General features: G+C 45.1%; 3 protein-coding genes across 3 annotated transcripts in view; 2 read left to right on the forward strand and 1 right to left on the reverse strand.

Moving 5' to 3' along the window:
- Positions 1–5,898: 5,898 nt before the first annotated feature.
- LOC308422215 (elongin-B-like) lies at positions 5,899–6,264 on the forward strand (the record flags this gene model as incomplete). Its single annotated transcript, XM_080918710.1, has 1 exon — positions 5,899–6,264. The coding sequence occupies one exon, from the start codon at positions 5,899–5,901 to the stop codon at positions 6,262–6,264; it is 366 nt and encodes a 121-aa protein (XP_080774836.1).
- A 6,914-nt stretch (positions 6,265–13,178) lies between these two features.
- LOC308434006 (protein max-like) lies at positions 13,179–13,673 on the reverse strand (the record flags this gene model as incomplete). Its single annotated transcript, XM_080934175.1, has 1 exon — positions 13,179–13,673. The coding sequence occupies one exon, from the start codon at positions 13,671–13,673 to the stop codon at positions 13,179–13,181; it is 495 nt and encodes a 164-aa protein (XP_080790301.1).
- A 4,149-nt stretch (positions 13,674–17,822) lies between these two features.
- Positions 17,823–21,437, forward strand: part of ASCC2 (activating signal cointegrator 1 complex subunit 2) — a 42,960-nt gene continuing 39,345 nt past the window's right edge. Inside the window, exons 1-2 of the mRNA XM_080922474.1 lie at positions 17,823–17,893; positions 20,755–20,855. Coding sequence (XP_080778600.1) covers positions 20,775–20,855 — 81 coding nt within the window. The 5' untranslated portion in view covers positions 17,823–17,893; positions 20,755–20,774. The remainder of the gene's footprint in view (positions 17,894–20,754; positions 20,856–21,437) is intronic.

Genomic DNA, 21,437 nt, shown 5'->3' on the forward strand with positions numbered 1-21,437 from the left:
CGGAGAGAGAAGGGGAAAAAAAAAAGTCAACAACCAGGCTAATGAGAGTGAGTCAGTGCTGACTGCAGTAAACAGGCTTTCCCTTCAGGCAGAAGAGTTGAGGAAACCTGGCTCTACCTTCTATACCTTCCTCCACATCTTTGCTAAGCTCAGACCCTCCAGTCCATCATAAGTCAACTTAAATGGCATCGTTTGCAGGATGCTCTCGTCTCACCCCAACAAGCTGCAACAGAAAATGAATTTCTACCTCATGCTATGAGATGTACATCTTGCTGCTCCCAACCTGTCTCAAAATAAACTGTCTACCATTAGAGGTTCTTGGGCTTTTTTAGCTGAAAGGGAAGAGGAGTTTCTGCAAGGTGCCATGAGTATCTTTTAGCATTTCAGGAAAGACTCTTTTCTTTCTTTGAGATTGGTTCTTGTTATACAACCCAGTCTGGTTTCCAAATCTCAATCTTTCTGCCTTAGCCCTGAAGGACTGGGGTTTTAATGGGGACATTCCTTTCAGGACTGGATGAGAGTCCTGAGTGAGCCTCTCTACTGAGCTGTGCTCCCCTGCACCTTTTTGTACAATTCAAAGGGTACATAGATCTCAGTATCTCTTTGTGAACCCAGGTTTAGAATCCCTGTTTTGTGGGGGAGTCTCTTGTTGAATAAACAGACTATAAGCCAAATGTGGGGGTTCATGCCTTTAACTTCAACACTCAGGAGGCAGAAGTAGGTGAATGTCTGAGTTCCAGGACAGCCCGGTCTGCATAGTGAGTTCCAGGACAGGCAGGACCACACAAAGAAATTCTGTCTACAAGAAATAAAAGAACAAAACAAAAAAAAAAAAAAAAAAAAAAAAACGCCTACAGGCTCTGTTTGAGGTTCCACCCTCATGAATGGGACTTGATGCCCGTAAAAAGGAGCTTAATGAAGGTTTCCAGCCCTTACTTGAAGGGTACTTCAGCTTCTTGCCAGGTACACTGCTCTTGACTTCTCCAAGAGACAGAGCATCAGCCTATCATCTTAGAAGCAGGAAGAAGCCCTTATAAGACAACCAAGCCTGTTGGCGCCTTGGACTTAGACTTTACAGATACTTAATGACCTTGAGGGGAGCTGAGGAGATGACTCAGTCAACCAAAAGCTTGCCATCCAAGCCTCAGGAGCTGAGTTCAAATCCCCAACACCTACATAAAAGCCAAATGCAACAGTGTGCATTACTAATTCCAGCCCTGGGCTAGACACAAAGCCAAGGGGATCCCTGGAGCTCAGTAGCCAAATACCCTAACGGAAGCAGTGAGCTCAAGATTTAATGAGAGATACTGCCTCATTAAAAAACAAAAAAATAAACAAACCCAAGATGGAGAGCAAGTGAGGAGCCCATTGGATGCCAACTTCTGGCATCTACATGCATATGTGCACACACATGAACATGTATACACACATGTACATACATTCCCCACCCCCTCTATACAAAAAGGAACAGTGAAAAATAAGTACTCGTTCTTTATAAATTGTCCAGCCTCAGAAATTCTATTATGTCTGCACAGGTGGTTAAAGACAGCATCATCTTTCAGCCTTTTACCATCCTTGACACAGTCTTGTCTCGCCTGGTATAGTCTAAGGAATCGAATAATCAGCAAGGAGCTGTCTAATGCAGTTGCACGGCCCTGGGCAAGCTGCCTATCTCTAGGTCACAGTTTCTTGATTTGTAATTGGGAGGTTTGGTATAAAAGATTAGACTGGGATTGGGGATCTAGCTCAGTGACAGAGCACGTGTCTAGCAAGCATGTCCCTGGGTTTAGTTCTCCACTCTGAGAGAACACACACAAAGAAACCATAAGGCAATCAAAAGAGTATACTGGCAATCAAATCACTGACACATGAATATAATCCCAGCACTTGAGAGGCCTGAGGGAGGCAGGATGTTACAAGTTCAAGACCAGTCTGGATTACAGAGTGAGACCCTAACTCAAAACGCCCTCCTTACAAAACAGGCATCTTATTTGTGTATTAAATTGCCATACTGGGACCAAATCCAGGGCCTTGTGCATCCTGGGCAAATAGTCTACCGCTGAGCCACATTCCCACATTCAACAAGTATTTCTTGTGAAATTTTAGGTGCTGGGAACCAAGATAAGAACTGAAGAAAAGGCCAGTGACTAAAACAGATGAATTCCTCAAGTGTCTGAACACAGAGCCTTACAAGGGAGACTTGGACTAAATCATGACATAATGTAATCAGTGCAGAAGAACAAACCACCCAGTGCCCAGGAAGTGCAGAAAACAGGGATGTATGGATCAGACCTGGATAAAAGGAGGGGTTGGAGCTGGGGTTTTGTGGTTCTTGTCTATTGTATTTGAGGCCCTGGGTTTGAATCCTAGAACTGAAAACAAAGTGTGATTGCTGGCCCTCAACAAAGACAGCTGGGGACTGTTTCAGGAGAGCAGCTTGAGCTAGTGCCCTAACCATACGTACAAAACTGGAGTTGCTACCTACTGGAGTCCTTTGGGCCCTGAGTAGACCATGACTGTAGATACTAGATATAAGAGAAAGTAGGTCTCCTCTATTTATAAATTGCCATGGCACATCTTCTGGAATCTTTTCTTCTCCCAAGAAATCTAATGAGCTAGCAATACCCCCACTGGATTGAAACTTCCTAGTGACTGCCTTAAAACATCAAGTCCGGCTAGGCCTGGAGACACACGCTTTAATCCTAGCATTTGGAGGTAGAGGCTAGAGAGTCGGGAATTTACGCTAACCTAACTAATAAAGCAGCCGAGACACTGTCTCAATAACAAACAAACAAACAGTAAACAACTGCACAAGACCCCAAGGCTGAAGCAGTGGCCCTGAAAGTAAAGTGCTTGCTGCACACTAGGGAGGAGCTGAGTTTAGATCCTCAGAACCCACATAAATTCCGAGTGCGCTAGCAAGTATGTATGAAATCCCAACGCTCCTACAGGAATGTGGGAGAATAGGCAGGAGCGCCCCAGGAAGTTTGAGTGGCAGCTAGCCGGCTTCACACGTGGGAGAACAACAGAAGGATCATGTCCTAAATAACTCAAAGGCAAGACCAGCGACCAAAACTGTCTTCTGAGCACAGGTGCTCTCTCTCTAACACATGTGCACACATGCATACACACACACATACACTACGGAAAACATGAACATACAAACTATCAAGTTTCTCATCATCCTGTCTGTCTGTTGGAGATGCCTTGAAAGTCCCTCTTCTCACAGCCTGTGTGGAAAATGCACAATGATAGCGAATTTGAAAACCAAAGTTAAATGTTTATCTTGTCTTCACATGGCTCTTCCTGCCCCTGCCTACTGTCTCCCCTTCTTGCTTCTGTTGCCCCACACTAATAGTTATGGAGAGAATAGAATGCGCCAGCTGTCACTCTGATGGGTGGTCTGAACAGCACTTCCAGGCTGCACGCAGCAGACAGGGACCCGTGGAAGGGAGACTTCACCGTCAATGCCCACTCAGCAGCCAGGCCACCCTGAGCAAGTCCCATCCTCTCCCTGCAGGTCAGTTTCTTCGTTCATAAATGAGAGACTTGGATTTCCTGTTTATTAAGATTCCTCATTGCCTCATGCTGCTGCCCTCTGATTCCTAACACATGGTAACTCCAATGGCTCAGTTTTAACCTCTGTGCTGTTCACAGACCAGCGACAGGAAACAAGGCAACTGCTCTTTGTGGATTTGAATGAGAGGATAACCAGCTGCCTTCAAATCAAGCCTTCTACCAGAAGCCGGGAAGCCTGGCCTTCTTAATCGTTGAACTCGGTCTTCTCGCTAAAGCCAGGGGTTGGGAGAGCATCAGAGAATGTGGAGCAGCTGCTTTGCTGTTAGAGGCTCAGTGTTCATTCTCTGGATTCTTCTAGAATCAGCAAAAGCTTTGATGGACTCAGCAGAGGGCAGGGGGGAGGTTGGGGAGATGCTGATCAGAGGCCTATTGACAGAAAGCCTGGCTTGATGGAAAACTGCTGGGGACAACAGTTGCTGACCAGGGACGGAGTGGATTATGAAACCCCGTCTTTATGTAACACTTTACAATTAGTTACTCCTCCTGAGGGGGACTTCTTTACACTTGTCACCTCTCACATGAACCCCCCTCCCTCAGTAGTCTCCCTGGCTTTGCTAGATTGCAAATAAAAATGCCGCCAAGCATTCATAGAGAGAGAAAAGAGATGGTGTGGGGAAGAGAGCTAATTCCCCTCTCCTTTGAATCATGACTGGCCTTATGTGGTTTGGGAAATTACTTCGGTAGAAATGTGCTTGCTAGGAAGCATGAGGACCTGAGTTCGATCCCAAGTGCCCATGTAGAAATCTGGATGTGGAGCCAGGGAGATGGCTCAGAGGGTAATTGTATCTGCTACCAAACCTGAGAGAGAGCCTGTGTTCAGTCCTGAAGCCCACATAGTAAAGGGAGACATGTTTTGACCTGCACAAATGCCCACATTCACTATGTATATGTGTGTGTGTTGGTGTGTGTGTGTGTGTGTGTTGGTGTGTGTGTGTGTGTGTGTGTTGGTGTGTTGGTGTGTGTGTGTGTGTGTGTGTGTGTGTGTGTGTGTGTTGGTGTGTGTGTGTGTTGGTGTGTTGGTGTGTGTGTGTGTGTGTGTGTGTGTGTGTTGGTGTGTGTGTGTGTTGGTGTGTGTGTGTGTGTGTGTGTGTGTGTGTGTGTGTGTGTTGGTGTGTTTTGCGACAAGGTCTTATTAGTCTTGGTCTGGAGCTTGCTATATGAACCACATTGGTCTTGAACTTATGTCAATCCTCCTGCATCTGCTTCCCATGTTCTAGAACTACAGGCATGTATCGCCATACCCTGCTTTAACTTACTTCGGTCTAAAACATGGAAGAAGTGATACCGTATGAGTTCTAGAGCCTACTGCTTGAGAAGTCTGGCAGTACCCACTTTTACCCTTTTGGGGTCTGGTAGTTTGGATATAAAATGTTCCCCACAGGTTCAGGGGTTGGATGCTTTGTCCCCAGCTGGTAAGGCTATTTGTGGATGTGGTGGAAACTTTGCAAAGAGAGCTGTGGTCTGGTGTGAGGAAGCAGGCTACTAGGAGGATGGTTTTGAGGGCTACATCTGGTCCCCAGGTCTGCTTTACTCCCACCACACACTACTGCTGCCGGGACATTCTGCCTCGCCCAGGAAGCCAAGACTATGATCTGAAAGCTCTAAAACCGGGAAATGAAATGAATTCTCCTTCCTTTAAGTTGCTATTGGCAAGTGAACAGAGTATAATGATGCTAAAACTGACTGCCACAGGCCCAAGCCACCTCAGCCACCATGTCAAAACTCAGAGGGTCCTAAGGCTCTTCACTCTTAACACTGTTCAGATTTATTAGACAGACAGCTCCATGGTAGAGGCTGGGCTGCGTGTTCTAGGATATTTAACAGCACCCTGACCTCTGTACACTAGACATTCCAGCGCAATGATCAACATGCCTTGCTGTGAGCTGGGAAGATGGCTCAGAGGTTAAGAGCTTGGGCTGCTCTTCCAGAGGCCTCACTTTGACTTCTGGAACCCACAGGGTGGATCCCAATTGTCTGTAACTCCAGTTGCAGGGGATCTGATGGCCTCTTCTTGCCCCAGTGGGTACCAGGAATGAAAATGGATGGCAAAACATCCATGCACATAATACAAGTTTTAAAAAGTCTTTTCAGGACATCAGTGGTGTAGGAGGTCAGCTGCATGTTCTCTCTGCCTCTCTGAGCTAGCAGGGTCCCCCCTCCCTCCAGCATCTACCTCCTGAGTCTTCATTGGTCAAATAGCTGGACTTTTTCATTTTAAAACATTTAGGCACTCCAACTTGTGCCAAGGCCCCAAGGACACTGAGAGATCATTTCTGCTGAGGACAACCAGAGAAGCCATCAGATATGGTCTGGAGGACCATGGCAGGAGCAGCCACGGGATATGTGTTTCGCATGATCTGGTACAAGAAGACCACCATCTTCACTGAGGCCAAGGAGTCAAGGACAGTTTTGGAGCTCAAGCACATAGTTGAGGGCATCCTGAAGAGGCCTCCAGATGAGCAGCTATTATTCAAGAACAATGAGCTCCTTGACGAGACAAGAACTATGGCTGAATGTAGCTGTACTAGCCAGGTAGCAAAGCCACACTCCCCAGCTACAGTGGGCCTGGCCTTCCAAACAGGACATGTCTTGGAAGGCCTGCATATCTGCCCCTTTTCTACTCCTCCACTACCCCCAGGCGTGATGAACAATTCTGAGAACTGTGTTAAAAACCATGTTGTGTAGTGATGGCCCCTGACCATCCTAGAGACACATTCCCCAATAAGTAAAACAAACAAATAAAACCACTAAAAAAAAAAAAAGTTTTTTCAATTAAATGCCTCACAGGCTCTTGTGTTGGTGCTTCATTTCCATCTGATGCCTGTTGCAGTAAATATTAAAAAATAAAAATGCTTATCTCTTTACCAGCCCTGAGGTTTTCCCTGACACAGAGCCTCGCGCACGTCTGGCGCCCTGTCTGAGTCTCCACAGCCCAATTTGTCTGCACAACTCCCTTCCCTTGGTGGTTTTCTACCGCCTGTTCTCTGCCCCTGTCCCAGGGTGTTTCTCTACCCCAAAATCCCACAAACACAACTCTACAGCCCGATAGCTTTTCATACAGGTTTATTTATCCAACTCTCAATCCACAAACCCTCTACACAACAAGATTACATCAAATAGACAAAGATACAAACTGCCCTTCTACATGAGATATTAGACCTATAAAATCCTTAATGTTCATAGCTTTTTAACACCAATCAATCCCACCTGGATCTAGCTGGTCCTTGGGAAGCTCCAAGTCACCACCGACCTCTCCGTCTTCTCTACCTCCCTCGCCCCGCCCAGCTTCAGGAAAATCTACAGATGCCATTATTTTTGGAAGATTCCAAAACTTGAGTAAGTTGAACCTAGTTAAAGAAGTGGGTCACCAGGGTTGTGTCTTTCATGACATCTGCCCAAGTGTGTGTAGTCAAGAAACCGGAGCCAAACCATGAACCAAAATAAGTATTTTCTTCTTTAAGTTCTGGGAGATATTTTTATCACAGTGATGAGGAAAGTAAGTAATACAGATGTTACCTAAACCATGTCTCTGGAATTCTTCTGCTCTTTTTAACCCTCCTTGTTCTTCACCATTACCACCCCCCCACACACACACTTCTTCCCCTCTTCTCTCCCCCCAACCCCCACTCTTCTTCTTTTACCCTCTTTTTTAAAAAAATTATTTCTTTGTTTTATACAAGATCTCATTCCAGTCAAGTTCTGTTCTGGGTAGTCATCACTGTCAACCTAATACAATCTAGAATCACTTGGCAAATCACTTGAACTGAAGATGCAATCAAACTGGCCTATGGCCATATATATGAGAAATTGTCTTTAATAATGATTAATGTGGGAGGGTCCATCCCTAGACAGGTAGGCCTGTGCAATGAGAAAGCTAGATGAGCAAAAGCCAGAGAGCAAGCCAGTAAGTAGCATTCCTTCATGGTTTTTTCTTTAGTTCCTGCTTGAACTCCTTGACCTGACTTCACTCAATGATGGTTTATGTCCTGGAAGTGTAATCCAAATCTACCCTTTCCTCTCCAAGTTGTTTTTGGTCAAAGTATTTTATCACAATAACATAAATCAAAGGAGAACACTTCCAGATGACTGTATTCACAATTGTCATCTATCTGATTGTATCTATCTGAAAGATCCTAAGCCTGAACCATCTAACTGGAACCCATTGACGTTGTAACAAGTTACTATTAGTGCTTAATCCCCTATGTTTTATAATGACTTGCTTCTATCACTAGAGGACTAATAAATACTATTCAAATACCTAAACTGTAAATGCATTAGTCCGGTTTCAGCTATTATCCAAAATACAAATCTACTTATATAGAGAAAAAACTTGTTTCAACCCATAGTTTTGGTCAAAGCTAATTTACCTTTTTGCTTTGAGCATATGGTAACATATCTTTGTAGGCGTATATACAGAGCAAAAGGTCCTTGTGGCCATGAAATTCCATAATCCCCTTTAAGACCCATTCTAAATGACATCCACACCTCCTAGTAGGCTGTCAATCTTAGAGGCTTACCACCTCTCAATAGTGACATTAGCTGAGCACAAAATCTACAATACATAGGTCCTTGGCAGGGGTTGGGCTTCCAGATCCAAAGGATAGCACTGAGCAAGGAACTATGTATGGTGAACTAGAGGGAAAAACATGAAAAATGGAGTGAGCCACACAGGAGTTAACCTCAGTAACAGTTAGTGCTCTGTACAAACTTGCTGGAAGAAGAGCAAAGGAAAGAAAAAGTGATTCACTGTGGTGAGTCAATCTTCCAAGCCAGGCAGGACTCAGGCCCCCACACCTTGTGCTATGCTGATTTTCTCACCCCAACTTGACAGCTAATTACCCTTACACTTGGTCTTGGGTGCCCCCCTCCTTTGTCAACTGAAATATTTGCCCTTTCAGTTATGTTAGCTGCTGTTCTCATTTGGAGAAAATACAGCCCAAGAAATTCCTCTGTATTTGTGTGCAGTTGGTACCTGGCTTGAGGCTTCACCTGTTAAATTGGCTTTTTAATTATTTTTCAGTTGGATGTGTGTTATCTCAAAGATGCCTCCTGTGGGATCTCACATTCCTTATTGTTCTGATTTAGAAAAGGGGACAGATAAAAGGAATGCATGGATACTGTCCTCCACCCCTTGCTTTCTTCCTCCCTCATTTGCTTGAAACTTCCTTATACCTTTCTCTTTTTCTTCCCTTTCTCCCTTCCCCCTTTATTCTTTTCTTTCTTTCTCCCTCTCCTTCCTCTCCACTAACATTTTTGGGCACCTGTTGGTTGCCTGCATTCTGTCACTGTGACAAACGGTCTGAGAATATCAATTTACTAGAGGGCAGGGCATCGTTATTTGGTTCCATTTCTGGCTTTGTGTTGAGGATAAAGTGAGGTGCACTTGTGGAAGAGAAATAGTCAGCTTGCAAAAGCCAGGAAGTAGGAAGAGAGAGAGAGAGAGAGAGAGAGAGAGAGAGAGAGAGAGAGAGAGAGAGAGAGAGGAGAGAATAGAAGAGGAAAGAACAGGAGGACAGGAAGAAGGGTTATGTCACTGGAAGCAAGATGCATGTCTTCAGGACATACCCACTATGCCTCATGCCCTAAGGTTTCCCCTCCCACCGCACCCCTGCCAATATATCATCATGGCATCCATGATTCTAGCACATGGCCTTTGGGGTTTGTCCCAGATGACCTTGAAACTGACAGCTTTGTGTGGGGCCTGGAACAAGAGAAGGCTCTTCAACAAGTCCAGGCTGCTGTGCAGACCGCTCTACCCTTTCGACCATTACGATCTAGCAGACCCGACAGTCCTTGAGTTGTCGGTGGCAGATAGGGATGCTGTTTGGAGCCTCGGACAGATACCTGTAGGTGAATCACAGAAGAGACGTTTGGGATTTTGGAGCAAAGCTCTACTATTATCTACAGACAACTATTCTCCATTTGAAAAACAGCTCTTGGCCTGCTATTGGGCTTTAGTGGAAACTAAATGTTTGACAATAGAACACCAAGTTAGTTACCACTCGACCTGAACTGCCCATTATGAGCCGGGTGCTATCAGACCCTGCAAGTCATAAAGTAGGACATGCACAGCAGCAGTCTATTATCAAATGGAAGTGGTACATATGTGATCGGGCCCAGGCAGATCCTGAATGCACAAACAAGTTACATGAAGAAGATGCTCAAATTCCTGTCTTCTACTCCTGCTGCAATGCCATCTGCTGCCAAGCATGCGCCTATAGCCTCAGGGGGTGTTCTTTATGACCAGCTGACTGAAGAAGAGAAGACTAGGACCTGGTTTACTGACGGCTCTGCACATTATGCAGGTACCACCCAGAAGTTGACAGCTGCTGCATTACAACCCTTTTCAGGGACAACCCTGAAAGATACAGGTGAAGGCAAATCTTCACAGTGGGCAGAACTTCGAGCAGTACATATGGTATTACAGTTTGGAAGAAGACATGGCCAGATGTACGATTGTTCACTGACTCGTGGGCTGTAGCCAATGAATTGGCTGGATGGTCAGGGACTTGGAAAGATCATGTCTGGAAAATTGGTGAGAAGGACATCTGGGGAAGAAGTATGAGGATAGATCTCTCAAAATGGGCAAAGGATGTGAAGATATTTGTGTCCAATGTAAATGCTCACCAAAAGGTGACTTCAGCTGAGGAGGAGTTCAATAATCAAGTGGGTAAGATGACCTGTTCTGTAGATGGCCAACCTCTTTCCCCAGCCATCCCTGTCATTACTCAATGGGCACATGAACAAAGTGGCCATGGTGGCCGAGATGGAGGTTTTGCTTGAGCTCAGCAACATGGACACCCACTCACCAAGGCTGCTGCTGAATGCCAGATCTGCTAACATCAGAGGCCAACACCGAGCCCCAGATATGGCACCATTCTTCAAGGTGACCAGCCAGCAACCTGGTGGCAGGTTGGCTACATTGGACCACTTCTTCTGTGGAAAGGACAACATTTTGTTCTTACTGTATGGATTTGTCTTTCCTGTATGTAATGCTTCTGTCAAAACCGCCATCTGTGGACTTACAGAATGCCTTATCCATCATCATGCTATTCCACACAGTATTGCTTTGGACCAAGGAACTAATTTCACAGCCAGAGAAGTGCAATAGTGGGTCCATGATCATGGGATTCACTGATCTTACCATGTTCCCCATCATTCTGAAGCAGCTGGTCTGATAGTAAGATGGAATGGCCTTTTGAAGACGCAGTTACAGTGCCAATTAGGTGGCAGCAGCATGGAGGGCTGGGGCAGAGTTCTTCAGAAGGCAGTATATGCTTTGAATCAGCATCCAATATATGGTACAGTTTCTCCCTTAACCAGGATCCATGGGTCCAGGAATCAAGGGGTGGGAAAGGGAATAGTTCCACTCACTATCACTTCTAGTGACCCTCTAGGAAAATTTTTGCTTCCTGCTCCCACAACTCTAGGTTCTGTTGGCCCAGAAATTTTGGTTCCAGAGGTGGGAGTGCTCCTACCAGGAGCCACAACAAACATTGCATTGAACTGGAAGCTCAGACTTCCTTCCTGGTCATTTTAGGTGTCTAATACCCTTAAACCAATAGGCTAAGAAAGGAATAACAGTGTTAGGAGGGGTGATAGATCCAGATTACCTCTCCACACGGTGGGGGGGGGGGGGTTGAAGTGCCTCTCCAGAATGGAGGTAAGAAGAATTATGTCTGGAGTGCAGAGCCCTTAGGACATCTCTTAGTACTACCATGTCCTCTGATTAAAATCAATGGGAAACTACAACAGCCTGATCCAAGCAGGATGACAAAGGACACAGACCCATCAGGAATGAAGAGTCATGGAGTCACTCCACCAGGAAAAAAGCCAAGACCTCTGCTGAGGTGCCTGCAGAGGGTAGAGGAAATACAGAATGGGTAGTAGAGGAAGGTAGTTATAAATACCAGCTAAGGCTGAGTAACCAGTTGCAGAATGCTTTTATATGAATTATGAAAGCAATTATATGAATGCTTCTGTATTATTTTGTTAAGAATACATTTGTAACATCAATTGGTATCTAAGTTGAGATGCTAAAAGAATGTTCCCAAGGGACATTGCCCCATTGTAATTTACAAATGCATTTGTGATTGTACGAGGAATAATTATATCATGTTAGGCATATTCATGACCTTGTCATTGTTTCATATGGACATGAGATATTATTTGTGTCAAGTTGAGAAGGGATGGATTCTAAGTGGCTATTCCTGGTTGTCAACTTGACTATAACTGGAATGAACCACAATCCAGAATTGGAAGGATCACCTGTGATCTGATCTTGAGGCTTGGAGATACAAGTTTCTGACCTGGATCTTTTTTTTTTTTTTTTTTTAAGGATAAAATAAGTCTTTATTTATATCCTTATAGTAAAGGGGGAAGCCTTAATTTGCAAGACAATTCTTGGGCAGTATGTACAACATACTTTTTATTTCCATGGAATGGAATCAAACACAGACTGAGACTACAAAGTCTTGAAATTGGCAAATGCTGGCAACAGAGTAGGAAAAAGACAAAGAAATGAAGCCTAATGACAAGAAACCCTTCACTGGGATCTGCTGACCACAGCCAGAGCCGGGGTAGGATCACACAGTGGCGACAAGTTCCAGGCCAAGAGGAAAGAAATGGGGAGGGAGGTTGGACTGGGCTGTGGGTTTAACACCGGTTAAGTTGCTCTTGGTATTTACATACAAAATAGTTGGTTCTGTTTCTTAGAAATACACACAGAAAGAGATTTGATCATTACTTCATGATCTGTCCCTTTACAATATCGACATCTTCAGAAATAGGGGCATTTCATTCAGATTCAAATTTCAGCAGCAGGAAATAAATATCACAACTCCATCACGGGCTCTTAATACAAAACCTCTACCCCACCTAGAACTCCCTCCCAGCCCTACCCACAGTAGCCACCCCCAGTCCTGGGAGCCGTTCCACTGCATATACATACCAGTCGTGTGGCCTTCTGGAAGGCTGGCCAGGCAGGCTTACACAGCTGAAGAGTAACCGTCGCCAAGGGTGCTGCATTGCTGTCCCACCTTTCCTTTTCTACCACACAAACTTCTTCAAGAATCTGGTCTTTCAACAGGACAGACAGCTTTTCCAAAAAGCAATCCTTACAAAGGAAAGGGGGTTAGTTCTGATTGCTCCAATCTGGTCATCTTGTCTAAGTAGAGCAGCTTAGACTCACAAGGTCCACCAAGCAGAGGTGAGGGGGCTGGGAGGAGAGCCGAGCAGAGCAGGCGTCCTCGAGGCTCGCGCTCTGAGGGCTGGAGGGGCTGGTAGGGTGGGCAGGACACCGTGTACTCAGAGGTCCGGCCGGCCGTGTGTCCTCCACAGAAAGAGCTGCCAAGTTAGGGTGTTTTGGTTTAAATTTTCTGGTGGGGACAGGAACCCCTGAAGGGCATACATTCAAAAATAGTGGACACGGGGCAGGGGATGAGTTGTTGTCTAAGAGCTTCTATGTAAAATAACAATGAATAAAGAGAAAAGGGAAATAAAGAGACTTCTCATTGGTTTTGAGGGTTCTAATGATGAACTGAAGGAGGATACAACCAACGGAGAGTCGACAGTTTTATTGCTGGCCTGCTCCGCGTGGCTTAGCTGGCCTCCATCCGGAGTTTCTTCCTGTTCTGGGGCTCTTCAGGCTCTGACTCTGAGTTGGAGTCTGAACCCCCATCGAAGGCAGAGATGGTGCCGCCCTTGGCGTTGGTGTAGAGGCTGTTGTCCGAGGAGGGACAGTTGGTCTGCAGTTGGGCACATGATCTTGCCTTCTCCAGTGCACGGACTTGTTGCTCTAGAAGAGCATTCTGACGCTTGAGGTCATCAATGTCTTGCTGGTGCGTATAGTTTTTCCTTCGCATATACTGGATATACTCTGCTGCTTTGTCTAGGATTTGGACCCGGGATGCATTCTCTCCTTGGAGTGATGGGACTGAGTCCCGCAAACTGCGAAAGCTGTTTTTAATGTGGTCCCTACGTTTTCGCTCCAGTGCATTATGGTGAGCCCGTTTGTCAGTCGCAGATTGAAACCTCGGTTCCTCTTTGTCGCTCTCCACCTCGATGTCAACTATGTCTTCTTCGTTATCACTCATTTCCTACGGCCCAGGGAGCAGCCACTGCAGCAGCGCCTGCGGGAGGAAAGGGGTGAAGGGAAAGGGGAACAACAAACTCACCCACACACAACACGGGTGACAACCAGCTCACTGCAGCTCCCCTGACCTGGATCTTGGTATGGAGATCTTGAGGCTTAGTGGCTATGAATCCCAGGAGACTAAGGCAAGGAGATCTCTGAGCTCATTGTCATGTGGGACAAAGCAAATCCTAGATACCAGGGTGGGGATACACACCTTTAATCCGGGACACACCTTCTGTTGGAGACCAGCACAAAGACATAGGAAGAAGGAAGGCCCTCTCTCTTTGCCTTCTTGCCTTACGGGACTGAGCATCTGCTAGATCTTTGGACTTCCATTCACAGCTGCTGCCGACCATTGTTGGGGGGTTGGACTACAGACTGTAAGTCACCAGCAAATTCTCTTACTATATAGAGACTACCCATAAATTCTGTGACTCTAGAGAACCCTGACTGATACAGGAACATTTCTGATCCAAACCATAGCACCCTATATGTGATGAAATTTTCTATATTATTGAAGTCTTATAATGATGAAGTAAGAACTGAGGGACTTAGGGATTCTTTTTATTTTTATTTAAAACATTGTTTTACATTTCTTTAGTATTGGTATTTGCACAGTTACATTATGTGGTGTGCACAACTCACGGGAGCCAGTTCTCTTGTTCCACCCACATGGGTCCTTGTGCTATCTCCTTCTACCATGTGGACTTGACAGAAAGTAACTTTACCCCTGAATCACCCCACAAGTCCCATAGAAATACTTTTTAAAGATCAAGAAATAAGAGAGACCCTACCTCAACAAAATCTGACTTGGTGATTCAAGCCTATAATGCTAACATATACTTAGTTGGCTAAGGCAGGAAGATTATGAATTAAAGCCCAGCCTTGATAATAAGTATAATAAAACCCCATCAGAAGGAAGAAAGAATGAAAGAAAGAAGGAAGGAAGAAAGAAAGGAAGAAAGAAAGCTAGACAGTGGTGGAATACACCTTTAATCCCGGCATTTGGGAGACAGAGGCAGGCGAATCTCTGGGTTCAAGGTCAACCTGGTCTTCAGAGTTAGTTCCAGGATGGCCAGAGCTACACAGAAACCCTGTCAGAGAGTATGTTTGGAGAAGTTAGGTGATTCCCCCACTCCTTTTGTTGTTGATGCTGCTGTTGTGTTGAGACCTTGAACCTAGACTATGTACTCTGTCTCTGAGTCATATCCACAGTCCCAAGTTGGGTGTTTCATTGGATGTATTTTGTCTCTCTGTTATTATGATATGTAGCTCTAAGACCTCAAAGAGATTCTCTATGAGAATCCTTGTATTCATAGAAATGATGAAAACAGTACATTAATTTCCCTGACAAGTTCTAACTTAAATGTTTCTGGTACCAAAGGCTGATGTATATAATTTAGTCCCAAAATGATTTTCTCGCCAAGATACAAACTGTAATTCCTTTGTGCCCGATATGTATGTGGACAAATCAAAACAAGACAGTCCTTTCCATGTCAACAGAAGAGTAAACTAGGACAGCAGTAGAGGGAGTATCACTGTCCTGACACACTCTGTGGCATTTGGCCACAGAGAATTTTTACTAGCTTAAGATTCCTCTAAGCTTGATTCTTGAGCCTTAGGAAGGTCTTGGCAAGAAGGCCATGAAGATGGGTTGTGAAGGGCAGGGATGACCATATCCCCCATCTTACTGTCTTATGGGCTCTAGGGCCCAGATTTGGTCTCTAAACTTCTCTGCTAAATGACCTGATACGTCCTATATAATAAGCCAGCTAGCCTTGAGCTGGTTTTCCTCTTGTCTCAGGCACACAAGAGCTGGGATTATAGGTATGTATCACTACAACTTATGGCTGCCTTCTACTACTGCTCTGACTATGTTTATCGTCAAGAAAATAATATGTGTGAAATTCGTAATCCATTATCTGGGTGAATGCAAATATATTCATTAAACCACAACTGCCTCTACTACATCCTCAGACCAAGGGCAGATGGATAATTGCTACTTGGCAGGCCAGCTCTAAGATGGTTCCTTCTGATACCCAGATCCTGGTTCTCATGCCCTCGGGCAGGAATTGTGACTTGTTTCTAGCCAACAGAACACAGCAAAAGGGAAATCACTTTTGTGACATGGTGACATTACTTCTGTCTTCCTAGAAGCTCCCTACTGTCTTCTCAGTTTGCATTCTTTGAAACAGGCTGCTAAGAGAATTTTAGATGAGTTGGGGGGACACTTTAGGCTAACTCCCTGCCAGTAATAGAATTTGGAGGCATGTGAACTTGGAATTTGGGGGGGGGGGGATTGTTGGAAAATAAACCTTGTATGTGCTAAACAGGTGTGTTGTTGCTGAACTGTAACAGGGCCCCAGACCTCAGCGCAAGTGATTCTCTGATTAAAGTATCCTTCAGGCCATAAAACTCAGTGCGTAGACAGCACCACCTGCCAAAATAGAACCAAAGACTAATCCAAAAAGTTCTAGCTTTGTTTTTGTCTTCAGCAGTTCTGCTTCTGGCTAACTGTTCCTGTTAACTGAAGTGTGTCAACCCAGAACATGGCTTTTTTTGGTAAAAGCTTGCCCTGAGAAAGACCCGGTGCTACACTGAGATATAGAATATACAATGTACTCAATGACCAGATAATAAAAATTTTTATTGACTTAAACCCATGTCTGAGTAGACTTCACTCCACAAAAGAACTATAACCCCAGCCTGAGCCTTGTGAACTTGGAAGCAAATTTTTTTTGGATCTTAAGCTGGGACTCCAATCCTGTCTGATACCTTGATTAAAGTCTTGTAGGACACTCAGAAGTAACAGGACTTGCTAAGCCATGCCTAGAACCATTCTTTGTTTATTTTTCTTCAAAACAGAGTTTCTGTGTAACAGCCCTGGCTGTCTTGGAACTAACTTTGTAGACCAGCCTAACCTCAAACTCACAGAGAGCAGCCTGCCTCTGCCTCCCCAATGCTGGGATTAAAGGCTTGTTCTACCACCACCAGATTAGATTTTAATCAAAAAAAAAAAAGTGGGCTGTTTTGTAATAAGTTGCAAAGTCGATGAGAATGTGTTTCTTAGTGAAATACAACCAGTCAGCCCACTCCTCCCATTTCTGGTTCAGAGTGTATCTACCCACTTCTTCAGCCACTGAACATCTAACACATTACTTCACAACTATTTTCTTGTTTTCCCTACAGTGTGAGCTCTTCCAGAGTATAGCCCTGGCTGGCCTGGAATCCTCAGTCGTTCCTCAGCCTCCCGAGGGCTAGAATTACAGGCTGCACCAGCAGCAGCAGATGGATATTATTCAATAGTTTTCTATGATGATTCTTATCTTGGGAGCCACTAGCTCTTCACATCTGAGACATTTCTTTGGGGGGAAAAATGCATCCTGCTCTTAAAATAGCTATACTCAGCCTTTCTGATCTAAACAACATGTTGTGCTTGTGGTAGACGCTTTTAATTCCAGCACCTGGGAGGCCAAAGCAGGAGGATAGTCATCAATTCCAAGCTACAGGGAGTTGCATAGTGAGGTTTGTGTCAGCCTGCCTACAATGTACCCATCGAAATAGTTTTACATTGTATACATATAGGAACCTGGACAAATCTTAAGCGTACAGTTTGCTAAGTCCTCCTAAGTAAATCCATCTGTGTATGTGGCCAACCCCCAGGATGAAGACCTTCATCTTCATTTGTGGGACTTTCCTATTCACCAACCTAAGAAGTAAACACCATCAAAAACCATTATTATGCATTTTTAAGTGTTTTAGAGCGTTCAGTAAGTGAACTATACAGGCTCATCTGCCTTCTACTCTCTCAACGTCACATTTGTGATTTTGACTGATTAAAACTTCTCTGGATTATTGAAAAATGGTAACTAAAGAGGTGGAAGCCTGGACTTCTGAGAGCTTCCCAAACTGTATTGCCTTAATCCATAGGGTGGCCATCAAGACGGTAGGGGTCAGGGTCACATTCCTGAACCTCAAGGGGACTGGGTCGTCTTTTTGGGGGCGTGGCCCTGCCGTGGCTTTCCCTGCCACAGTTGGCGCCGGGGGCGGGGCCAGGCAGAGCAGGGCGGGGCTTCCTTTATGCGCCTACGGAATCGCAGTTTGACCCCGGAAGTGCTGGATCTGTGGAAGGTGTCGCGGTGAATTGCTGCTGAACGTCTCGGGTGTGAAGCCGGGGAGGTAAGTACGTGCCCGGGCCCCACCTGTGGTGCTCAGGAGGAGCCAGGACCGCGCTTCGGGCGCCCTTGGCAACCCCCCCCCAGTCTACGGGCTTTGCGGCGGAGCCAGGCTTCCACTGCCCCAGGGCAGTGAGTCACCCCATCAGGAGAACCAGAGCCTGGAGTTCCGGTTCATTTTAAGGCTTGGTCCCAGAGTGACCTGGGACGAACCCCGATCCCCCTCACATTCTCCCAAGCTTCAGTTTCCTCCGTGTTCATTCATTCGTTCGTTAAGCATGTATTTGTTGACTGGCTCCCACGTGCCTGGAACAGACCTAGGCGCCGAGGGTACAAACAGCAGAACAGACAAGGCTCTTGCACTCGTAGAGCTTACAGTCTAGAGGAAGGAGACAGTTGACAAATAAATGTATAAAGCAACTAAAGATATGACAGTAACAAGGAGAGCGGCTACTTAAGAGAGAAGAACTGAGGTTTCTAAGTAGAGTGAACCGAGACCAGAAAAGTGATGGATGACAGGAACTGAGGCAACAGTAGTACCCAGATTCTCTCTAGCATATTACAGTTGTTGATTATATCACGACTCTCCACCCTAAAACACTTATAACTATTGGCCTCTTCTGCCTTGCCCTGTCCTGGTCCTTTTACAACTCAAAGCCTAGTCTTTGCTTTATTTTCTACCCACATGTTACATGAAAACCTAAATCCTCTTCTGTAAATTCTCTAAGTCTTGGTTAAATGCTTCATGAGCTTTGCGTATGTGGTGAACATGGCACTGGTTATTATTTGACTGCCAATTGGATTTGTATCTGTCATTCTCATAAAGACTAAGCTTCGAGAATGGCACCCTCCGATCAGGTTTTGGGGTTTTTTTGTTTTGGTTTTTTTGTTTTATTTTGTTTTTGATCATGCTGATATTTTCTGGACATCATTGCCTGCTACATAGTTGGGACCGAAACATCTAGAGTCAATCAAGTGTGGTGACACATACTTGTAATCTCAGCACTCAGGAGGTTGAGTCAGAAGAATTGGTTCAAAAACAACATAGGCTACATGAGACCCTGTCTACAATGTATGGAAATTAATTTATAAATACACGTGCACACACACACATGAAAACAAAGAGCTGGGTGTGCTGTTGCATATAGTGGTGTATACCAGCACTCAGGAGACTGAGGCAGGAGATTGCTGGAGTTAAGAGCCAGTTTATATTACAAGACCTTGTTTCCTAGATATTTTAAAAGCTAAATTATGTTAATGACAAGAAAAGCACTTAGAAGAGCACTCGGTATCTAATAAGCGTGCTGCTGTGGTCCTGTCCGTATGTTTTATATCATCAGGTAAGAAATAGCTGATTATATCCTCAACTTTCGTGTAAGGACATAGTGATTTCCTTCTTTTAGCCTTGATGTTTTCGCATTTTATGTCACAATGCTCTTTTGCTGGCCTGCCTTTTGAAAGGGTTAATTAATCTCCATTGCATGATTCACCCAATACACATGTCCTTCCTGTGGATAAGGCCAAGGTGTTATAAAAAAAAAAAAAAAAAAGAAAGAAAGAAAGAAAGAAAAAGAAAGGACACTGGATGGGAACACAGAAGAGCTGCTTTGCTAATTGAGTTTTGTAGCCCATGTTCACATATATGTGGGTACAAATGCATATGTGAGGAAGTCAAAGGTCAACCTCAGGAGTTGTAGTTGTCCCTCAGAACTCATTCCCTTTTCTTTATTCTTTTGAGACAGGGTCTCTCGTTGGCCTAATGGACTGTCCTGACTGGCCAAGGAGGCATTTGCCTTCTACTTTGCCAGTGCTGAGATCACAAGCCTATACCATCACCTCCCACTTTTTAATGTGCCTTTGGGAATTGAACTCAGATTCTTATGCTTGTGCAGCCTGGGTAGTGCTGACTAAGCTGTCTCCCAGTCTACTCTGTGCCTGTCTTTCCTGTTTATTTATTTAAGATTGAACCCAGGGGACTTGCATGTGGTAAGCACAAATTCTCTATCACTGAGCTATTCCCAGCTGACCAACTTCTGGCTTTGAAACCAATTTGGCCCCTCTGTGGAAGGGATCTTATATTGGCAGGTTTCTAATGATTTTCTCTTCTGTTTGCCGTGCCCTTCTTTGAAGTCTGGAGAAACTGTAAAGTCTTGATACAGTCTACATATGAGGAAAAGTTCATTGTTCCAACCCTTAAAGACCCCAGCTCTAGTGAAAGTTATGAGTAGAGTGTTCTGAGGAATGTAGCTCAGAGGTAGAGCTAGCTTAGCATTTGTGATGAGTTTGGTTCCTGTTGCAACAAGGAACATTTCTCACAGTCATTCATCAGACATTTGGTGAGGCTGCATCTGCTAGGTTGGTGCTGGGTATAGGGAAGATAGCAAGAAAAAACTGTGGGCAGTATCTTCACAGTGTCCACAGGATTTGAGGCTGTGGGTTTCAGCACTTTAAAAATGAAAAACAATCTAGGTTCTTTTAGTCAGGACTTTTGTTTCTTGAGACAGGGTTTTTCTGTGTAGCCCTGGCTGTCCTAGAACTTGCTCTGTAGACCAGGCTGGCCTCAAATTCATAGAGATCTGCCTGCCTCTGTCCCGACCATGTGGAGATTAAAGGCATGCACCACCATGCCTAACAGGACTTCTTTCTTATAGTAGGTAGGAGTTATCTGGAAGGTACTTTTCGAAACTGAGAACTGTTCTAGGCAAAAAATGATCCTTTTAGGATAGCAAATGCAACGAGATCTTGAAAGCTCACATTAGGAGCCCACTGTGGCCAGGGGTTGATGCTGGTGCTGGGAACACCCAGAGTAGCCCTACCCCTAGGAATCTGTGTGTGCTCTCGTCTTCCCATCCATATTCCTTTCAGGAGGGTCACGCAGCAGCGCAATGCCAGCTCTGCCCCTGGACCAACTTCAGATCACCCACAAAGACCCGAAGACAGGAAAGCTGAGGACTTCAGCAGCACTGGTGAGCCAAAGCCTTGATGCTGCTCAGCCTGGCAGGATCAGCCTTGCAATTCCTTCCTTTCCTGTTCCAAGAATGACCCAAGGGCTGTGGCTACTGATCAGTACTTAAGACACTACTAGACACTACTAGGCCCTTCCAAACACCACCCCGACTCTCACCCCCATTCCCCACCCAACCCTCACCCCCAGCCCACCCCCATCCCCCACCGTACCCTCACCCCCGTCCCCATCCCCAGTATTTATTTTCAGTCATTCTGAAGGCAATTCTGAGTTAGCCTGAGCTAGGATGGAAACGGTTCCACATTCTGGTTTGGTGATTTCTTTTTGTTGGGGGTTTAAGGTTTTGTGTGTGTGTGTAGATCTAAGCTGCTCCCCAGACTTCTGTAGGATCACTGGTTTCTGGGGTTGGGCTTGTCTTCTCTTTAATCTGGTACAAGAAGTGAGACATGCAGAGACTCTGACAAGGCCTGTGAAACTGAAAACTAAGGAGGCTGTGAACCTGCCAGTTCCCAGCATCAGAGAGAGATTAGAGCCATGGAGAGGTGCCAGGCTGCTAAAGAAAGGCACAGAAGTAGGGATTTGA

The sequence above is a fragment of the Micromys minutus genome (assembly GCF_963924665.1).
Source record: "Micromys minutus genome assembly, chromosome: 1".
In the NCBI taxonomy this organism is placed as follows: domain Eukaryota; kingdom Metazoa; phylum Chordata; class Mammalia; order Rodentia; family Muridae; genus Micromys; species Micromys minutus.